The sequence below is a fragment of the Nilaparvata lugens genome, chromosome X, assembly GCF_014356525.2.
Source record: "Nilaparvata lugens isolate BPH chromosome X, ASM1435652v1, whole genome shotgun sequence".
NCBI classification, from domain to species: domain Eukaryota; kingdom Metazoa; phylum Arthropoda; class Insecta; order Hemiptera; family Delphacidae; genus Nilaparvata; species Nilaparvata lugens.
This window is the reverse complement of record NC_052518.1, coordinates 26118714-26142549: the sequence shown is the minus strand read 5'-3', so window position 1 is coordinate 26142549 and position 23836 is coordinate 26118714. Positions and strand designations below refer to the sequence as shown.

General features: G+C 32.0%; 1 protein-coding gene and 1 long non-coding RNA gene across 8 annotated transcripts in view; both read left to right on the top strand.

The window, feature by feature from the left end:
• The window catches only part of LOC111043544 (filamin-A), a 221640-nt gene extending 214091 nt beyond the window's left edge, over positions 1-7549 (top strand). For all 7 annotated transcript variants that reach the window (XM_039443087.1, XM_039443088.1, XM_022328524.2 and 4 more), the window contains 2 exons: positions 1097-1300; positions 5553-7549. In XM_039443087.1, coding sequence (XP_039299021.1) covers positions 1097-1300; positions 5553-5737 — 389 coding nt within the window. In that variant the 3' untranslated portion in view covers positions 5738-7549. The remainder of the gene's footprint in view (positions 1-1096; positions 1301-5552) is intronic.
• An 8674-nt stretch (positions 7550-16223) lies between these two features.
• On the top strand, positions 16224-19274 carry LOC111043550. Its single transcript, XR_002605583.2, has 3 exons — positions 16224-16522; positions 17821-17938; positions 19128-19274. It is a non-coding gene; the product is annotated as an uncharacterized LOC111043550 (long non-coding RNA).
• The last annotated feature ends 4562 nt before the right edge of the window (positions 19275-23836 follow it).

The following is a 23836-nucleotide window of genomic DNA, read 5'->3' as shown; positions in this document are numbered from 1 at the left end:
GGTTTAATTCTTAAACAAATAAGTCAATCCTATTTAATATTTTGGACTTTTTCTTCATTTTAATATGTAATGTTCTTTCCATCGAAATCGCTTCTTTCTTCATAATAAAAAATTACAAAGGGATTTTTCTTTGGGGAGGGAAAAGCTGAAAAATCTAAAAAAAAACTGTTTATTGATTTGACTTTGATACAAAAGCCCACATGCAACTCAATAACGACAACGTTCATAGTAGGATTTTACAACTTTTACTTCATTCATCTCAATAATTATTTTAATATTGGAATCGTCAGCCTATAATGTTAGTTTTCAAATTCTCATTCATTGACTTCAAGGTAAATTAAGGATATTAAATTGAAAATATAAAGATTTATTATAAAGGCGATTTTGAATATCAAAAAATAATTACTGCTATAAATGTATTCGAATATGTGTTGATCTGTATCTGTATTGTAGTTGCTTGATGTTTCTTTCAATTTATTTATTATTAATACAATTTTCAAAGAGACTTTCTAGACTGCAAACTCTCATGATAAAGCAATGTGTTAGGTAATCTTGTAAATGTGATGGCTCTAAAGCTGAATCATGAATTTTTCATTAAATTTAAAAATATACTACACTATAAATGCTATGGTCTGATTATCCAATTATTAGTGATTGGTCTAATGATGATAAAAAATACAATAGCCCAAATAAATTTATATATTTGATTTTTTTGTTTTTGATAACAAGTGCATAACCTAGTGGAAATAAGTTCTGGACCAGTACATACTGGTCTCTTCTTCCAGTTAATGTGATTAATGAGTAAAAAATATTAAAAAACTTTTGATTCATGGAATCATGAGTTCTCCATGAAAACATATTATTTTTTATCCTGCATCAAGCCATGCATGTAGGATTATTAAATAATCATCTTGTCTAATGTAATTTAAGCGAACACGTTTTACTGAAATCCAAAATAAATAGAAATTGAGCTACAATTCTTTTGTCTCGAATTTTAAGGTATATGTGTATAATACATCTTGAAAAATTGTTTTTGCTTCAGGTGACAACTTAGTTGTGAATGTGTTGAAAATTTGAAAAATTGTTTTTATTTTAGGTGACAACTTAGCCGAGAGAGGAGCTCAAGAAACGTCTTCAGTGGTCGTTGAAACAGTACAGAAAGTAGGAAAGAACAAAGCTCAAGGTCCAATTTTGCCGCTTTTCAAGTCAGATGCCAGCAAAGTAACAAGCAAAGGAATGGGATTGAAAAAGGCCTACCTTCAAAAACAGAACATGTTCACAGTTCATTGTGGAGATGCCGGTAAGAATTTATCAATAATTTTTTTCTCTTTCAGCTACCTGAATCAAGCCTATTTGAATCACAAACCATAAGGTTAAATCCATACAAAAAAACATGAGACTATGAATTACCTTCATGACCGTCATTCCCTAAGAACTGTCTCGAAATGTGTTGTGTGTTTATATCATAAACGTGATATAGAGTGAGTCAAAATAGGCTTTTTGATTTAATTGTTGATAATATTTAAACATTCTCCAATTAGATAGTAATATGTCGGTTCCGAAATGGCATCTTTCAAGTGGGTTGTTCTAAATGTACAATTGGATTTTAAATAATAGTATCCCCTTCTGAAGCTTCAGCAACTGATCGGTTTTCAATAATTATTACGAAGACAAGAAGGAAAAAACACCATATTTTTCTGTTCAATTCCATTCTTTTCTCTTGACATTTAAATACATGGGCTGTTTCTCTTGATATGGGCTGTTTCAGACTGTGCTGAGGGGTTGAAGTTATATTGTTCTATTTATTATTATAAATATAACATAATGTAACGTATAGCTTGAGAATACTTTTGTATGGACTCCACCTAGAGAAAAAACGTCAATACTTTTTGAATGACTGAAATCAACTGTCGTTCAAGTCATCAGTTCAATCAAGGAGTGTTGCAATTATCATAGCGAGTGATCTTTCACATAGGTTATTCGAGTTTGAAGACTTGAAAATCTAAATAACTTATGAAAAACAAACTTCAAGGGAATTACTTTTTTTGGAGCGCATCAGTAATTTGCTTCTAAAGAATCCGTCTAGTATGAAGCATATTCATGGAAAGGATCATGTTACAGTGCAATTATTTAATTCCTACTTGACATATTTATTGAACAAAATTACTAATTGATAGTGCAATAACCCTTTGCGCTCGTTAAATTTAACATGAATGTGGCCCAGAAGCTCTCCTGTCCAGTCACACTGGACAGCACCATTTTCCCAATCCACTCGTAATTTACTGCATTACAATCGACACCTCAACTCTGCTGTCCAGCATGGCTGGACAAAACTAAAATTCTGATGCGCTCTCATGTCCAGTAGTGCTTTCACATAGGTTATTTGAGTTTGAAGCCTTGAAAATCTAAATAAGTTATGAAAAACAAACTTCAAGGGAATCAGTAATTTTCTTCTAAAGAATCCGTCTAATATGAAGCATACTTATGGAAAGGATCATGTTATAGTGCAATTATCTAATTCCTACTTGTTATATTTATTGAACAAAATTCCGAATTTATAGTGCAATAAAATATTCCAGGAACTCACGCAACTGCAACTATTAACAACAAACAACAGTGAAAATAGCTCAAGGATAGTCGATAAAAGCTACCACAAAAAAATGTTTGTATAGACGGTCTACAGATGGAATGAAATTGGACATTTGTTATTAAATGACAAAATAATGAATAATTATTATCAAACGAAAATCCCAATTAAATGCTGTAAATCACCCCGAAGACTTCCGCTACTGCAAATATTGACAACAGGATAAACAGCTAGATGGAAATTCGATGAGAGCTAATTTTCGTATAGTAGCGCTCATCGAATTTCCATCTAGCTGTTTCCCCTGTTGTAAATATTTGCAGTAGCAGAAGTCTTCGGGGTGATTTACAGCATTTAATTGGGATTTTCGTTTAATAATAATTATTTACATCTAGCTGTTTCCCCTGTTGTCAATTTTTGCAGTAGCAGAAGTCTTTGAGATGATTTACAGCATTTAATTGAGATTTTCGTTTAATAATAATTATTTTGTATAGACGGGATTCTGACTCATCGTCACCTGTTTGTCAGTCAAAGTCATGATGACATCAAGTCATCGGTTCTATCTTTCAGCTATTTTCTATAGTATTATCAGTATTCACAATATTCAATACTTGCAGAAGTCTTCAGAAGTATAATCGATAGCTTTATTAATTTCAATTTTAGCTCAATCAATTCCACTAGAAAGTTGGACGTTAATGTACAGTTTCCTATTTGCTCTTTATAGTAATATTAATATCTCAGATCAATGAATAATATATGATCTCATATTGAAAGCTATCATCGAAAATTATATTGGTGAGGTAAATGTTTTAAAATAGAGTATTTTTGTGAACACATTTCTATAGAATTGACATCAATTCAATGATACAAGCAAGTATGAATTATGAAGATATACTCTTTTTAATGATGAATAGAAGAAGTTAAGTTATTCAGTGTTTTCAAAGAATACCGTAGTAGTTACGATTGTTCTTACTTCTGACTTGCAGTAGATAGTTCCATCAGATAAAAATCAATAACTTCCTGTAATTATTAGTGCCTCCATCAAGATCGAGTACCATTTTTAATTTTAAATACATATCCTGATTTCAAACATGCAATATCCCAACATAAATAATACAGCCCACAATTAAAAGCATTTTATTTGGTACATTTTTGAAATCGTAGGGAGGCATCACTCTCATTAAGTTTTTAACTATACTGTATTTCAACTAGGATTGGGAACTCAGCTCTTAGTTTCATGAGGATAATTCACCAAATATCGAATTTGACTAATATTATACTGTAACTATTTTTCTTCATCCATCTACCGTATTTGAAAGTTCTCTATGTCCAACGATTATGTGTAACAGTGCATGAGACAGCAATGAATTAAATGGTGATAGACTATTCATTCTAACACCTCGCTGGAGTACTTGCTAGCTTTTCAATTTGTATCTGTCAAATGTATTGTCATTCATGTAACATAAATGAACTGGTAACAACATCGTTATCTTTGTAAGTGATGTTGCAAGGTTAATAATTGCCATGCCATGTGATCATAAAGCAGGATCTAGCAGTGATGTCAACATAATAAACAGATAATGGTGCGTAATTAACATTTTTAGTTTGGGGAAGTTCATCAAATCATGCTTTCATGTTTTTGGTTTGTATTAAGAATGTTTCGTAGGAAGTGATTGCTGGTGTTACAATTGAGAGATTCATTATCAAACTGGTGTGTGAAATTGAGGTATTTTTTAACTGTTGATTTCGTCTACTTTAATAACTAACTAAAATGTATTTCATCAGTTAAAGTGAATAGGCTACATTTTGGTGATAATATTTTCTCGCTAATCGATCATAGAGAGAGCCAATCGCTTCTAGAGATGAAAATTAATTACATAAAAACCAAACACCCGCTTAGATCCCATTAAATAATTTAGCCAATGGCATACTGTAATAAAATGCTATTATTTGTCTGTAGAAACAAATTCGAATCAGTTTCATTAATGTACTTATTATAATTAATTACAACTTCTTTTACTTTCATATTCGAATATTGGACTTTCTTGTTTTGAAGAAACATGATTGATATAGGCCTTCTTACTTCAATTTAATATTGTTGAGGTTACCTTAAACAGCTCTCGAAGTGACATCACTTGGTTGCTAAAGTTTTTCAAGTTCTTTTCCATGCCTCTTATTGTATCAACGGTCTTTCAGAATACAGTATAGTCATCAATTTGGGATAACCGATCTCACTAGATTTCACATACTTACTATCTGAAGATGAACTGATCAGAATCAATCACATCTTATCAAAAAGATAATCTGATGAAGCCTATATAAAAATATGTGATACAAGTTACTTAAAAACCCAGCAGTCCCTTCAAATTTTAATATAAGAAATAAATATTAATAACTAAAAAAAATGTCAAGTATGAAAGAAATTCTAAGCGTTTGTTTCAGCTTATTAAGTTTTGTTATTCAGTTTATTTCAGTTTTGAATATGAGATTTCAACGATTTCAGATAAATAATATTGAATGCCATGTGTTGAAAACTGTTCAACTCTCCATCTTATTTTTTAACTCAATTTTACAGCTTGTCTTCAATCAGAATGATAAATTAATCTTATCTCTGATCTTTAACAATTACGTACATACTGTTTCAACATGTAAAAAATCTAGATTTTTTTCTTTTGGAGTATTTATTTAGTCATATTATTTCTGCTTTGTATTAACCAATTTCATTCTTTCATTGTGTGCGCTTTATTGCTCCATCAATTATGAAGCTTTTACAAATTGAAGCTTACTGTGTTTGTGTAATTACTAACTTTTATGTATTATTTGTGAGTAAAGCAAGATTTGGTATGTTTAAATATTTTTCTTATGAATACTTTGAAGCATCTGGAATTTGTGCCAGAAACTGATGTGGTTGAGTTGATGTTTGATGTTGATGTTTCATGTAGATAACATGATGTGTGTATTGTTGCAGGTACAAACATCTTGTACGTGGGAATACATGGACCCAAGGGTCCCTGCGAAGAAGTAGTTGTTAAGCATATGGGTCGTAACAACTATCAAGTGAACTACGTTGTGAGGGAGCGTGGCGATTACATAGTCATTGTAAGGTGGGGGGATGAACACATTCCCGGCTCACCTTTCAAAGTCGATGTTTAATCTCATCCATCTCAATTAATATCTCGATTTGGTTTCATATAAATTTGCCATATACATTTCAATTTTACCAACTTATCTCATATTATTTCATGTTTTTCTCATTCATTATCGCGTAAACGTTCACAGATTTGACTTCAAACAATATTTTAACTGACGATGAGTCGATAGATAACTGGTCTGTACTTCATACATAGCACGAATTTGATACAATAAATTTGAAATTGAAAAATATAAATTCATATAGCAAAAGATTTCTCTATTATTTTCATGATAGTGAGCACGTGTATTGATCAAATATTTATATATTTATTGATATATATGCTCACTCCCAATTGTTCGATATTTTAGAAAATTGACGTAAATGGTTCTTATCAAACTTAAAATGATTATTATACGAATTTCAATGTGAGACCAGATCACCTTTTTGTATTTTCGTAATAGATGCAGTATTACTAGTTATAATATTTCATTTTTGGAAAAATGTTGTTCTCAAACTGCCAAATCCTTCGATTAATGTCTTTTAAATACAAAAATGTACTACTACTACCACGATTATTATTACAATGGAATTTAATGTCTAAATTTGAGAACAATAATTGATGTCATTCTTTATTCAAATATGTACCAATGTAAGTACAGAAAGCAGTTTTAATGGATCTGCTTTACATAAAAAAACACCTTTTATATTTCTGCTTGGATTCTTTTCTCATTTTCATTATTCATCAAAGTTGGAATTCAGCTGTTCTTAATGCTCTCAATGTGCACTTTATTATTTGAATCACCTTTTAGTTATTTTGAAACCTTTTTGTGTGAGAAAAATTATTTCAAAACTCTCTGACTATATTAGTGCCTTAGGACAATATTTTTATTCGATTTGGAAACTGATGTCCTCAATTACAATCAAAATTCCAAGTAAACCCTTGATTTATTAAGTTTTATTCTATAAAAATGTTATTGACTTATTGTAAATTTAATGAGTTTTAAAAATATTATATTGTTTGTTGATTGTTCAATTGTTTATTTGTTTATATTACTCAAAAGATAACGACCATGGTAATTTACATTAATATTATTTTTCTAAAGACGAATATGGGTTATTATAAATAAAAATCTGTACCTTAGAGCTAGAGGAGTGTGAGTACATTTTTGGACTAAATGATGTTTGTAGTGGGTCTTTTTCGAACTCAGTTTCTGGGTTTTTGAACTCTATAGATATTGAATAACGTAAGTCCTCTACAGTTTATAGTTTTCGAGAAAAGTCAGAGCAGAAAGAGCGTAAGTCCAATCAGCATCAAGACTGAAACAACGTGAGTTCAATATTTCACATGTAGGTCTCATGCTGATTGGACTTTGGCTCTTCTAGTCCTGGCTGGGAGTAGATAACCTTTGGGCTCTCCTGTAAAATCAGCAGTTTGAAACTTGCACCCTTCTAGCTCTGAGGTTCAGTAGATGAATAAATGAAATGACGTGCCTTATTACTTTGGTTATACTAGTCCTAAGTTATTATTTATATTCACTCTTACACATTAATATCCTATTTGAAGCCATACAATTTATTTTATTACTTAACTTTCCTGTTTAATGTTATATTGACTAAGGGTCCGGCTTGTTTCAATGTATTTGAAAAATTTCATACAGTTTGAAAAATATATTTTTGTACTTATTCTAAATTGTGAAATTCTATTCTTCATATAAATGTATTCTCATCCAAAACTTTTTTGTCTGATCATTCTATGTTACATATCCTTACTCGAAAATAGATATTTATTGATTTTGACTTCTATAAACTCAGAATAAAAGATGTAAATACAATTAAATCGTATTTCCTTTTCCTCTCCTCACAATGGATTTTTTTATAAGAATCAATTTATTACAGTTGTGTTCTCAATAGTACAGTTATGAAATTATCACAATTATAAATTATAAAAGACGACTCATTTGAATAATTATCCATTCATTATAATTCATATAATAATCCATTCAAAATGCTCCCCAAGAAGTGGAATCTACTAAAGAGTAGCTAAGAATTCAGTCATCTCAGGAAAGCCATCATCATGCCTAGAACTAAGGCGGGATGCACACCAGAAAAACGCATTTCGTGAATCCCTCTTTCATGAAACTTGTTTCATGCAATCCGTTTCACTCGCGTATGCATACAAAGGAAACGTTCCCTGCTTAATCTTATCAGTCGATTGCGAGCAACTTTCGTTTCACGTTTCCTGAAACTTTTTTCACGAAACGCGTTTCTCTGGAGTGCATCCCGCCTAAGTCAACACAAACCGACTAATCTCATATGCAGTTGCAAAACTCTGGTCCAAATCGCCTGATTTGCGTCCACGGGAATTGATGAAACTCCAAGCAGCCCTACATGGATTTGCAGCCTCTACTATATGAATAGCGCATTAGCATTTTTCTCATCTAATCTCAATCTGTGTCGTCGGTATGCTCTTTTCAGACTACCCGCAAGTGGTACTAGATTATACCTGGATCCAGAAAAGTAATACATTATCAAATATTCTCAAATGAGATATCATTTGAACCAATCCTTTACTTGTGGAACAGACTCTATTTCGATTGAATTGAGGTTTTGAAATGCCAGAGTAATAAACCAGAGCTGCCTGACAGGTGCTTGTTTTGGAATTCAATGTATAATACAACCCCACTTACAGTTTTCCGACCAATTCTACAACTGACCATTTCTACAGTATTTGAATAAAACCTGGATACATGCACCAACTTATTTTATTACTCTTGACAAGGACAGGATTCATAGCATTTCCTTTTTCTTGATTTCTGTTCAAGATTAATATTGAAGCTAGGATAGATTAACTGGGAATCTATAACGCTCTCATGATAGATAAGTTCTTTTTCTCAATGAAAAATAAGTAGTAAATATATGTAGTGTTTATAAATTTATTTTTCGCCCCACTTGGATGTAATGAGCTGGTTTACGTGCGTCATATGGAGGCCGAAAGTGATTGTTTTCTGACCAGGCCGGTAAAATTTTTACGGCCCTAGGGCTGTAAAATAACCTTGAAGTCAGCTGATTCTGATTTGATGTGAACGTGTTTACAAAATAGTTTATGAAACGGAATCAGTTTATGCTTCTAGAATTGAATAAAGTTTTTGCAATAAGATACTATCAATTTATTTGGATGAATGAAATACAAATGAGATATTATAAACTATTTAAATTCAATTTTCAGAGTATAATAGAATCTAACCTAAAACCTCCTAGTAAAGCGTTTATCACGGAACATGGTGGATAAACGGAATCATTTTATGCTTCTAGAATTCAATAAAGTATTCTGTAATAATATACTATCATTTTATTTAAATGAATAAAATACAGATAAGATATATATTATAAACTATTCAAATAATTCGATTTTCATAGAAGGATAGAACTTCTAACCTAAACTTCCATTGACATTCAGATCACATCAGATTGGCCGAATTTCAAGTGTGCTAAAACAGCTGATCAAAAACTTTTTCAAGTGTGATAAACCAGCTGATCAAAAACTTTTTCAAGTGTGATAAACCAGCTGATCAAAAACTTTTCATTATTTGTGTTTATCATTCAATAATTAAAACATTATAATAATATCATCTTATTGTCATTTGGAAGAATAAAAAGTATAAACTCAACCTCTTACATAATTGAACATAATCTTTTAGGTTATTTAGACAAATCAGAATAAAAAATAAAAATACTTGGACAATTTCTTGATATTCAGATTTGCTAGAGCTATGACCTTCCACTTTTGCTTTCGGAAGTGCTTATAATAGACAATGAGAATAATTATTATTCTCATATATATATTGTTTATTTTTCTGTGTGGCGAAAAATTACGTTCTCACCATGGGCAAAAATGTTTCTCCGGCTCTCAATCTTTTCTAGTCCTCGGCCTACGGCCTCGGACTTGAAAACCGATTTCGAGCCAGAAAAGTCTCATTTTCGGCCCTAGGTGCGAAATATACTATTGCGAATTTAACATGCGATTCATGGAATCACTATCCTTCACCACGTTTAAAAATTATTTTTATTCTAATCCATTGTCGGTTATGATTGTGACTACTATAGGTGAAACAATCCATGAACTGAAAATTCTAAATGAATAATTTGGCTTATTATAATAATACACTTTTAACATTCAAATAAACATTCCACGTATTGATATTAGCTACTCAGTATCAGTACTGGGATTCAAGAAAGTGCACGTTTCACAGTGCCTCCCAACTCTAAATTCCGAGGTGGTCCTCGACATTGCTGGTAGGTGAGGGGGTCCGTAGAAACATTTTTTGGGAACCCCTAGTCTACATTGCGTTTCTGCTATTTGCGCTTATTTAAATAAATAGAGATTCCAGAACTGCTATACCATGAGCTTGATCTGCTATACCTGACAGTGATAGAGTACCGTACTCCATTTTATGTTGCATTGTTGAGAAACCTTTAGCTATCCAAATTGGATTATTTAATAATATCAACCAGAAGGACTCACTGCTCACACAACTCACAATCCTCATTATTTATTTTCTCCAAGAGAAATCATTCTGGAATGCATTCACTCTTTGAGCCTGCGTGGTCACCCTCCCTATCTGAGAACTAGTGACTATGATTTTTTTTTGAGCGGGGTATGATTACTAAGGCCAGTTTCACACGGCAGAGTCCTCGCTCCTGGAAGATCATATTTCATATTTTGCAGCTCTCCTGTGCTTTCACATGGGGATCTTATGAATAAGCCGACAGATCTAACAACTACGCCGACGTTTGCTCAAAGTATGACTCATCACTTTTTCTCAAAGTCTAACTTCCTTAAAAATATGGATAGAAGATTTCTGATTTCGAATTTGGATTCAGCGACCCCAAATTCTTTAAAGCGTAAGTCCCATTTTCAGAAATACCCGAAAACAAGGGAGTTATAGCTGTTTTTAATATAGCTTTCCATTATCATATGATTATATAGTATGTACTAAGATAATAATACTCCTGCCTCACAAAGGGACAGGCAAAGGTTTCAAGAAGTTTTTGAACACCTGAGAAGTTTAAACATAAACATTTTTAATTTTTAAAAGTTCTAGTTTTCCAAAAAAATATTGAACTATGAAAAGATGAATCAAAATAAGAAATCATAAATCATCTCCACTCATCACCCAATAAAATAGGAGGAAAAGGAATGTTGTACAGTAGAATTCACTAAATTTCAGTTGTCATTCAACAATCCAATTTATCAGGTTCAAATCATTGAATATCACTTTAAATTCCCAGCAATTATTGACTATTTCTTTTTAACTTCCATCCAACTTTTGGCGACTTCATTCCGGTCCTTGTAGATGTCAAGATTTTTATCCCAAAGTGCAGGTCGGTTGCAAACTGCAGTAATCAACAGCTCCACATCAAACTCAGACATCGCATAATGACAGGTGTCAAAGTCAAGTCAAGTAAACAACTGACAAGTCAACAAGTGTCAACTGGAGAAGTGAGTGAGCAAGCACAGTGCTGCCATAATGCGAAAAGCATAACCATTGTACCAACTATTCTAAATTATCGTACTGTATTTCGTGAAGCCATGTTTTGTTAAAACCAGTTACTCAGAAAGCGTTTTTTTGTTGTTCGATGTTTTGTCGTCCTTATGAATTCTGTTGAAGCAAACATAATGTTATTTAAGAAGTTGTGCTGAACCTGTATAAAGAATTCATAGAATTCTTAGAATTCATAGGAACGGTAAAAAATCAATTTTACAAAAATCGATGTACATTTAAGATCAATACGATAATGTGCTCTATCACAATTTAATCACAGAAATGTTTAAGTGAAAACGTTAGGCGCAAACCTTCTGCCATGAGGAGACAAATAAATTTATGAAAAGCTTGATAGCTTGAATAGTGATCTGATATTTGTTACACGTTTTTAGTCTAAGACATAATATGTCTTACACTAATTTTTAATGTTTCTTCAATCGGCAGGAAAACTTTGGTTTTTCAAAGTTATCTTACTCCCTTATTTTGGGGTATTTTCAGAAATCAAGATAAATATCCTACCAAATTTCCTACACGAATACAGTGTAAGATGTATTATAATAGCTACAGTACTTACGTACTGTATAGTACAGTACCTGTTCGTTTTTACCGTAAATTATATGATAATAGAAAGCTTCATTAAAAACAGCCATAACTTCCTTGTTTTCGGATATTTTCGAAAACGGGACTTACACTTTAAAGAATTTGGGGTCGCTGAATCCATATCCGAAATCAGAATCTTTCTATCTTCATTTTCAAGAAAGATAGTTTTTGAGAAAAAGTGGTGACCGGAGAGACGTAGAATCACCATGTGAAAGTGACGATTTGTCCACTAGTATCTCGATCCAAGCCGGTTTCTGCTTGCCTCGAGGGGAAAAGACGTGACAAAACGAGGTTCCTGGATAGGAGTCACCAGTGAAAGACACGATTTGACTCAATGTATTTCGACAAAAAAACGTGAACACTGTTCAGTGTTCAAGTTGCACGTCTCCTATCGTGTGAAAGTAGCCTGAGGGGCGATTGCTGAGATCGGGATTATCTCTTGCGCTCGGCTAAAAACCGGTTTTTGCGCCGCAGATCAAAAATCGGTTTGCTGAGTTCGGGATTAACCACGCTCGAGCGCAAAAGTTGGCCGACCGGCAATTATCGCAGGGAAAAACCTGCGGTCTAAAAATCGGTTTGCTGAGTTCCAGTCTAGGCTAAAAATTAATCTCGGTGGATTGCTGAGTTCAAGCGTAGATCAACTCGGGTTTAAAAGATAATCTCGGTGGATTGCTGAGATCGGGAGCAGGCTAAAATGTGATAATCTCAGGAGCAAAAACGATGATTTTAGACTCCAACTTAGACCTGCTAGGAGGCAGGTTTAAGTTCGGGATTAAGCTATTAACTTGCTATTGTTTCGATTTTATCAAAAACCAGTGTCAAATTGGGGTTCGTCTTTGAATTCTGAACAATTTCATTACCCATAAAGTCATATATTTGAAATGTTTTTCTACTGATTTTTAAAATATTATAACATAAGAGAATGAAAATGAAAATACCTTCAAACAACAAGAAAATTATTTACCTCTCACGAGAAGGGGGTCCAAGGGGCCTCCCCCGGAAAATTTTAGAAAAATACCCACAATTTGGTGTGATTTCAAGCAATTTTTACTAGAAAATCTACATCCTAATAATGAAGTTCCTTTATGTTCAGTGGGCTTATTATTATTCAATTTTTCATAGAAAATAATATATCATAGGCCTATGATATTTCAGTTCATATAACAAATAGAATGGAAATATAATTTCATTAGTCATTCAATTGTTTCAAAAAATAGTTTCAAAGCTATAGTCTACAAACCTATGATTTTCATGATTTTTACTAAAGTGCAAAAAAATGTATTTACTGTGGGTGGGGGATATATCCATGTTCCCAGATATTACTGGAGATTTGTATATCCTCCTTTCCCCGGTGGAAACTACTCTTTAATTATAACATAACTAGGACATTTTGTGGGTACCATACTAAAAAAAGGTGCTGGAGCATTGTTTAAGGGACTACGTTTCAATCACATGAACTGTTTTACATACATGATCTTTTCATATTCATGCATGAAACTGAATGAACAATTATCAATACATGTTGAATTGAACTTTCAATTTTTAAAGATTGTAAAAACAAAACTGACTTACTTCGAAAAGATCTTTCTGAAGTATTCGCTATACGCAGTTCCATAGAGTAAAGATACTGTTTGAAAGTTACCTATTTATTTGTCTCTGGCAGTACGCACTAGCCCATTCACTGAGTAGCCCATAATTTTATTATCATTCTGATATTCTCTCAACACTCATATTATATATTTTTTGTTCAAACAATGTCTGAAAATATATTAAATTGGAAGCCAATTCTTTTGACTCAATTTCTATCAGTGGTCGATTACCTTCTACGAATCTAGGCTACAATAGTATCCATGCTATCTACCCGTATAATTGATTTGAACATAATATGGAACTGCACCTACATCAGTAATGAAGGAGAACTGTATTAAATATGTTGTAATTGTATGAAAGTGTGAGATGATATCTATGTGGGGTTGATTGTTGCCAATTGGAGGCAGCTGCGTTTGCTTTCATCATCACGGGATGCAGAAATAGTGTGCATTGCATAATTGAACTATTAAGTTGAGTCCAGATGGTGATGAGCGACCCTTTGTTTGCGTGATCCTTTCTGTGGAATTGATTTTGTGAGTGGATGAAGTGAATAATGGATTATCTTGAATATTTGGATTATTACGAACCAATACATCAAGTCGGCGAGTACGGTATCAGAATTTAAAACTGAAGAGAAGTGCTGATTGCTCTCAGATTTTTTGCTGATGGTAGTCGCATATAGAGACTGGCGATTTATGTGAGTACTGCAGCATCATGTCGCATTATACATAGTTTTGCGGCGATAGCTATTATTTGTTTAGTAATGGAAAAAAATATTAAATTAAATTCCTAGCTGGACAATACGCTAGAAAAAAAACTACATTTTCGAAATAAATGAAAATGAATTCCAAATGAACACCAAAAAGGTGAGGAGTTGTTCATGTGTTCACTGTAACAACATTCAAAAGAGTTCAGAAGATTATCAAATCACAGATGATCATTATAACGACGGTCAAGAGAGGATCGAGACTGAAATAGAGAGAGAATAGGAGTAAGTGGGGGAAAGAGAGAGAGAGAATGAGATTGATTGATTTTTTCTTCTTCAATATGCCCTAATAAAGACATATTATGCCTGAGAGAGAGAGAGAGAGATTGATTGATTGATTGATTATATGCCTTTATTAGGGCGGAATTAGGACTCCTGGTCCTCTCTGCCACACAACCCTTTACAAAAGAAGACAAATTTACATAAGAACAGAAAAAATAGATTACATATCATGTAATAAGATTACATAAGATTAATATAAGTAAATAAAACTCTTAATCAAAATACAGTTTAAAAGAGAATTTTAAACTTTATTCATTTATACAATTAGAAACAATATTTCAAATTCCACTAGATAAATCCTAGAGGATAACCTCTTAGAGAGAGAGAGAGAGAGAGAGAGAGAGAGAGAGAGAGGAGAGAGAGAGAGAGAGTGCAAAAGCAAGCCGCAAAGACAGTGTGTGAGAGCCAAAGTAGCATTCGAGATGGCTGTTGCCAACATTGCGACAATAATTCCCCGTGGATTCCTCCAGTTGCGCCTCGGTCTGACTAAACTTGAGCATCGGTCTGGCTAAACCTGTGGATCAAAGTTGCTCTCGACCAAGAGATGACCGACGGCTAAACTCGATCTTAGCAAACCGATTTTTTAGCCGAGACCAAAGTTGCGCTAGACCAACGTTGCGCCGGGGTTAGCCAGACCCGATCTCAGCAATCACCCCGTTTTCTCCGGAACAACGTCTTTTCATTCACACGAAGTGAGCTTTGAGCATGCCATACACAAAAAATAGAATATTCAATCTATGGTTCACAACGAGCCATATAGTAAACCATAGAGCGGCTGTTGGTGTGCTTTCAGTGCTCTCAATGTGTTACACGGCCAACTAAGGGCAGCCATGACAGAGAGAGGCAACAAGAGCCTCTATTGCCAGTCTGCCACTGCAGGAATAGGTGTGTTTTTGTGAATAAAATTGATTTCTATGACTAATTATTATATTTATGATGATGATGATATTGCAAACTTGACTGGAATTAATGGAATGAACTATAGACATCAGCTAAAATTATATGATCATGTTAGGCCGGTATTAGATAGTAATAGTATTAGACGGTAACATGAAAAAAGATGAAAATATGATTTCCTACAACTTATTTCATATGATCTGCATATGACAGAAATATTACTGTCTAATACCGGCCTTCCGCCTTAGTTTGTTATTTTTTTGACTTTCATACTTTGCCTTCTTGTTTTGAACTTAGAGATAATGTAGATAAGTACATTAAGCTGGTATCAAAGAAACGTCTTCATAAACTAGATTTTTCGAATTCCCTACTCAAAATAGCATAAAAAATAATCTAATTTCTAAAATCATAATTTTGCAGTTACAGTATGGCATTTCAACTTAAACTTATTGGAGAACTTGTATGGCTAAGCAGTATACTGTAACTTGGTCTACATTAATTTCACCAAGGCTTCAAGTAAAGCAATTCAAACAATTAATTTTATGGATGTATAACAACTGTAATACATATATTTAAAATGTTCAATGAAAATTCAATGTAGTATTTATTAAATATAACTGATTTGCACCTTGTCTTTTATGCAAGTTTCCATTATATCAATAGGGCCATTCAAATTTTCCGCCGCTTTTGCCTCTCTCTGTCATGGCTGCCCATGTTCAATTCGTAACAGAAATAGCGGCCACTCAGCCACTCTATAGTTTACTATATTTTAGCTCGTTGGGTAAAGTCGAATAATCTTTCTCTGGATCAGACGCCATGTTCTTTTTAACCTCAATCTTTAATTGTTGGATGGTCTGTTTTGATATTATTTTGCTGTTGGTTGTCAGATTTCGGATTGCTACTATTATACTGTTAAATTAATTTGCAGTGGAAAATTGAGGTATAACATATTTCTATTGGTTTCTTTATTCTTATAATTTTTACAAGAGAAATTGAAAATGGATTTACAACAGAAAGGCGTGAAATTTTCAAGGCTCAAAGTTTTGTACTTTCCAGACCTGCACAACGAATTACCTATTTGAAAAATGGAATATGGTTAAAAATTGCTGATGTAATAGAGGATTCAAGTAAGTACACTCAAATTTCTCATAATAAAGTAGGCTAGATCTACCGTACACAATTATTTGATATAAATTTTATAAGTAGCCTACTAGCATGTTTACAATTTTTATTCAGGTAGCCTACTGTAGTAGGCATTTAATAACCTAGTCTCTAGGTCTAAATTGCTATCTTTTTCATTTTTCAAGAAGTTAGAAGTTGACAAAAGTTTATTTATTTATTTAAAGTTTAATTTCCTAGACTAGCAAGTTTGTGTATGGTTGAGAATTAAGCTTATCACAAGAAAGAGAGAAATCTAATCAACTGATTAGATTTGAACTCATTCAAGATTGATTGATTAGATTAACTTTGAATAATCAGATTCAAAACATTATTCAACCAAGATAACATTTAGCATTTCATGATAAGATAGCATTTCATGCTAACAATCTTTTACACTTTCATTGAGTTGGCCTAATCACAAAATACATTTTTTATAATGCAGCTAGTAGTTTTCACAAACAGATTTATTGAAAATAACATCATAATTTGACTTGGAATTATTTCATTACATTCCAAGTCTTAAACTACCATTATCCTTGTTGCATCTCAAAATATTGTAAACCCATAGTTTATCAATATAATAACAAAACTAACCTGACATTTACTTTGTCTTTGGTACCTATCTATGAATTAATCTTCTTTCAATTTATAATTTAAAATTACTTGGAAACAATATAAAATAGATTGTTATAGTAATAACTTGATCAGAGTCAGTGTAATTGAATATTGAAAGACTGCCATTGAAAAAATTTAAAATAGGTACTATTTTTCTGGTTGACCATTGCTACCAAACTCATTTAAAACTACAATAGTAATGTATTTGAAAAACTTATTCATGCTCTATTGATCGATATATTCCGTGATGCCAGGTATATCAATGTGAATAGTATAAATTAAAACAGGAGACATACAACATAGATAGATTGAAAACACTGAAAAACTTACATTATAATCGGAAATTTTCGAGGAACTGTGTTCCCTTTCTCAACCGAGCAGAGAGTGTAATGTTAGTTTTTCAGTGTTTATAATCTATCTATGTCGTGTGCCTCCTGTTTTAATTTATATTATAAAACTTTAAAGTGTTTTCTGTTATGTGCTACGAATGTAAGTATATACTTATAGTATGTATATATAAAGTAAATAGTTTATTGAGGCCCAGTTCACTTCTAATTTATTCAAAGTCCAAACTATGTCTTATCATTGATGATTAACTTCACTTCATCTCCAAAATGAATATGTTGAAAGATTATGTTTCTTTTTTCAGGTACCATTTACAAACAAGATATTGAAGAGAATGTGCTCAAAGGAAATGCATATGAATTCTTTTTTGTTGACCAGGATGCAACAATTCTTTGGAACAATAGTTAGAATAAGTTAGTTAGGTAAGACAATATTCCACTCATTTTTTAAACTTCATAATATAGACGATGTCATTTTATACAGTTTCCCATTTTTTTAATAAGTTTATCCACTTCAATGTTTCATTATCGATTTGATGGTAGATATTCAAATAAAACTCAGTAAGACTTAACTATGGTATGTGACTAAAATAATAGAAAAACTGACTGAATTTTGAAATCATTAATAGCTTACAGGGAATCTTAATATTTCGAAACTACATGAAACCACATGAGATCAAGATGAACAGTTGAGAAGAGTGCTTAAAAAACAATGTATTCACTTATCATTCAGGGAATAGAGTTAATCATAATATTTGGGATTCCTTCCATAAAGAAATAATTTGTGTAACATTATCTAATAATGTGATAACATTACATCAATAATTTGATGTTAAAATTGTTTTAGAACACTCTTCTCAACTGTCCATCTTGATCTTGAGTGGATGTTGACTTTATAAATGACCATACATTAGAACTATTAATAGATGACTTCAAAAATTCACCCAGCAAGTGCTGGTAGAAAACACTGAATAATAGCTTTTAATGACAGTGATTCCACCTTTTAAAATGTATGATTCAATTCATGGATGAAATACCTGCATTGCTTTGAGAGAGATTTATGTATTTAGAGTTTGGTATTCATTTTCAAAACACTTAGTTCTACTCATAATGTTGTAGATAATCATCATTTCAGATTGAGCAATTAATTTATTGATTATTTCCATTTGTTTCATTAAACTTGTTTCTCTAAATGTAGAACTAAAAATTACTTCATGTAGTACATTTTGGAAGAGTTAAGTAAACCAAACGGTCGAGAAGTAGGCCTACTGACCACAGAAAAAAATGAATTGTTCATGGTATCCAAAAATATGTTGTTCACCAACAAGTTCTTTTGACCTTGGGGCACACTGATTAATCCCAATTCCTGCATGAAGATTTATTTATTCAATCAATCATTCAAAATTACACAACTTACAGATTGATGCTAATAATAATTCAACTGATTGTTGGTTTATTGGAATTTCTCATACAATATTACTTTCTCATTATTGTCATTATATTTCCCATGAAATATAATTAAAAACTTATTCAGATTACAATCAATTTCAGAATTCACATTGCAAAGTTCTTTATAATGAATAATAAATTATCTATAACTTTTTGATTTCAGGCCTAGTGGTGTACCAGCCAGAAGTAGAGGATGACAAAGAAAATCAACTATGAATAATATTCCATGGATATGATTCATGTATGATGTAGTAGCCTACAGAAGAAAGAGATGGACTAATCTAAGAAATATATTCATTTTTTCAGTACATCTTGATGTGTTTATTTCATGTTATTCATAATAATATCTTCTTTTTCTGATCGTTCCTGCTAACTGCTTCAATTCAGGTAGTTTTGAAGAAAACAGCAAGAAACATGAAACTAATAAAATGAGTTCTGATGTTTTATACTTGAGGGATTTTTAAAACTATATTTAACCCAAAAGCATCGAACTCTTATTAACAACTTTATTGGTTCTGTATGGCTTCTGCTTTTTTTGGAACTAATAAAATTAAAAAAATAATTGCTGACTGGCAAATGCTTTAGGTAACACGTAGTTGAATAATAGACTTGAATTGGATATAAAATAGGGTATCACAATTATGTATTGTATTAAGAATTGAGTAATAGTACTTATGTACTGCATTGAAGGGGTAATAATTCTTTGAATATGAAAAATAACTCAAGCAAAAGTTGAAAATATTATGTTCCAAGCCACATCAAATATAATCACTTTCAATTCTACCTTCTAGGCAAGGTTTTGATTAAAATTGATAAGCTTTTAGAACATTATAGTAAATAAGGAGTTTGAAAGGCTACTCTAATTCTAATTAATACCCAAATAAAGAATTAATTTTTATAGGGCAACTTCAATGTTTAATTATAGAAAATAACTAGTAGGCCTACCCTAAAATATTCAAAATAAGCATGACCAGTTTCTAATTATGTCATTGTCAACAGAGTCCTTATTGAACATGTCGAAACTAATCATGTTTCATCTTGGAATATCACAAGGCTACTAGTTACCTTCTATAATCAATAAATATTCATCCATTTTAAAATAGGCTCTGTGTTATTTAAAGTACCATAACAGAACCTGTTTATTCTAGCAAGATATACAGGTATCTTAACAATAATTATTAGGATTAGTTCGCCTGTTTGAATACACTTTGTACATGTCATATGTGTTAATCTATAATAATAATTTTTATTATTCGTATAGCTTTTACTGGTGAGGAGTCCCTAATTGAACCTTGCCTGAGAAGGCATATTGATTTAGGCAGTCAATGGGCCTCACGATTCTCATATTTTATGTATATCAGCCGGGACCGTACCTATCCAATGATCAAAATTGGGGACTGCTAAAATAAAATTGCCTAAAAAAACGTTTACAATATTGATTTCCCTTGGTGTAATATAACCCGTATATTCCAAAAATGCAAGAAGTAAAGCACTTATCTATTAATTTGATTTTTTTTCGATAGAGCTTCAATGGGCCTTTGAAGTTGAATACGGTACTCATACAAGAAGGTAGGCCTACCTATACACGATGTGATTCAAAGAACAAGCATTGACTCTTTGAAGGCAATTGATTCTAGTTAATAAAATAATTATATTAATAGCTTATTATTAATGGAATGCTTCTAGTTAATAAAATGATAAATATCTTATTAATAATGAAATACAATCAGTTACTTCAAATTTACCCTTAGCATAGGAAATAAAAAGTTAACTCTTTGATTGACATGCCTATAAAGCATACAATAAAGAATAATTGAAGTAACTAATTTATTGTGGAGAAGTTATCTGAGTTTTAAAAAGCCATTAATTCACTTTATTGAATTAAATATACAATAATAATTTTAGAATTATCTCTTGGACAACCCAAAAAGTTCATTACCTATAACACATAAAGCAAAATTCATATCAAAGAACTAGTTCTTTGAGTGTTACTGTTTCTGCCCGCTTGGGTGCGCTGCAATCGATTCTGCTTCTGCCCGTTACGAAAACACAGCTTAACGCAGGCGACATTTGAGGCCTCTTTTTCAGGAGTCATCTACCGTCGCTGGCCTCGAATGTAGGGCCGATGCTTATGAAACTACAAGGCTAGAACCATCAGGTGATCAGCTGTTCAAAAGCGTACACTTCAACCCGTGTTTACATTGAAAACCCCATGTTGAATGGAATTTTTCGTGAATAAACGTTAATAATTCAACTGATATCACTTTTTTGAAATAATGACTTGTTTTTTTATTTTTCCAATTCAAATTTTAACCTACATCATAAATTTCAAGGGTAGTAATCATTGAATTATATTAATATTTTTAGTTATTGGTTAACCAATTTGTAGGTTACATGTTTCAAGATAGCTTATTCAAATTCAAACTTACTTCTTTTACAAAAGTATTAAGTTTAGACGAGTCATGGTTTATAAATAAGAATTATCATGTTATTGATCAACAATAAATTATAAAAACATTGTTGATAATCTAAATTAGTTTCTTTTTAAACGAATTTAAGTACGATGTATTTACGGGTGCGTTCAACTCTATTCTGGAGTTTAAGACTAAATTCATTATTTTTTCAAAACTTTCAAGTAAAAAAGTGTTGATTTTGAATCGTGTAGGATAAATATTACATATATATATTATCAAAGCTTTTTTTAGACTTAATATGATTCATAGCTGGCATACATTTAATAGAGAATGAGTTACAATTTATAAAATAGCGTACCCTGGTAGGTCTACAAAATTAACTGTATAGTTTAACACCGTAATTTTTTTATTGACATTATGACATTTACAATCATGAATAATATTTCAATTGAACTACTGTATATACCTATACTCTCTTCAAAGTTTAGAATCATTAAAACTGCTAGTAGTGTTTTGAATTACAGTAAGTGTTTCCTCTGATCCCACAACCGTGGCTAGTTAATAGAGCAGAAGTTATTAAAGATCGTGCTGTAATTCGAATAGCAGAGCTTCAAAACTGAATAAAGTATAAACATATCAGTTTTTTGACATTATATTTTATATTAATATATATTAGGTAGAAGTAAAATGACACTCATTCTTTTACCCATTAATCTATTTACTCACCCGGATAAGTAAGAAAGTCGTGTTTCAGTTGATTGGTTGTTGATTATCCATATTTTTTACCAATATTATTACAAAGTATATTGTATTTTGATAACTTTAAACTGAAAAAAAACACATTCTTTTGGTGTAATGACGACCATTTAGTGCTGGTGTGTTGTACATTCTCAAGCCGAACAGAAACTCGAAACGGTAGTTGCCACACCAAAAGAATATGAGTGTTTTTTCACTTTAAAGTTATCAAAATGAAATATAGTTAATGTTCAACCTTCTAGAGGCGCACTAAGACACTACCTCCGTAAACACGGAGGTGTAGTGACTGAGACCGTAATTGAAAAAAAATTCAAAGATGGCCAATACGGTATGCGCTTTTTCAAGAATTGACAGAAAAATGTTGAATACAAGTTCAGTTATAGGGTCTAGAAATTCAAAATAGCTAAACCTTATTGACTTCTATATCGCCCAGAATAGGCGATTTTTTTTGCTCTTACCAGCGTTTTCTTAGCTTTTTAAAAATTCAAGAGAGAATTCTTACGTTTGGTACAAAATTTCAGGTAACTTGAGGTGTATTAGTTATGTAGGCTATTGCAGGGCCTAGAAGGTCTGCTAGATATTGGCGTTTCCAGTGTTTATCTGTGTTTTATCAGCATTTTCAAAACCTAATGAGCAGAAAATGTTAAAATTTTATACAATTTTTTAGCATAATATGAAATAACAGTTCAAGGAATGAAATGACAAATTTATAGCAACACTGAATTGGATTATTAATTGCGCTATAATGATACCCCTGCCATTTAGCAGATAATCTTAACTCAGCTGGGGGACTCTGTTAGAAGAGACCATCATAAATATTAATATAATTTGTGCAAGAGCACGCTTAATTATGCATAACCAAGCTTGCAGACGAGAAACGTACAATATCTGAAAAGAGCAAGAGGAACACTCACACTGTAAGTGTGCACTTGGTTGCGTTCAGTGTGAACAACGTGTTTCAATAGCATTTTTCAAATTTTGTTTTAAGGGTCATGCATGATTCGACGAAAATTTGCACATACCCATTCAATGTGATCATACCCTTATTCTCATGTTTCAGGATATTATTCATATTATTACTTTTGTGACCAAGGATAAATCTTTCAAGTAGTATCCTACCAGAGCGTCAATAAACATAGCATTGGTTCATTAGCACTATTGAAGAATATACATAGATTTTTCATGATATGACATGGTCTTACATTATGATATAAATACAAGAACTCTGATATCTCACTCTACAACAAATTATTATTTACTCTGTATCGATCAGCCATAACCCATAAAGAACACTACTTACCGGTACTTACTTCCGATGAGTAAGATTTAACTTATTCCTCACGGTCTTGGATCGGGGAATCGTCAAATTTCAAATTGTGTCAAACTCTGTTAAGAGTAGAAACAGATTAGATAAAAATGATATGTAAGTTACTGGATCAGGCTGAATATTAAAATCCTTTACTGAGTAAGCTAGCAGTATAATCATTGATCACATATTTTCGTTTATAATAATATTGTTAGAAATACCTTACTGTATGTTCTGTTTCAATACTAAAGATAACCAACACTGCCAAAGTTTTCTATTTCAAGCCATTCTTGTTATGATTTGAGAAGAATTCTTATTCCAATAGTGACTTATATAATAAAATGAGTGATAGCCTACCTATTTACCTTTTCAAAAAAATTATGTTTTATCTAAAAA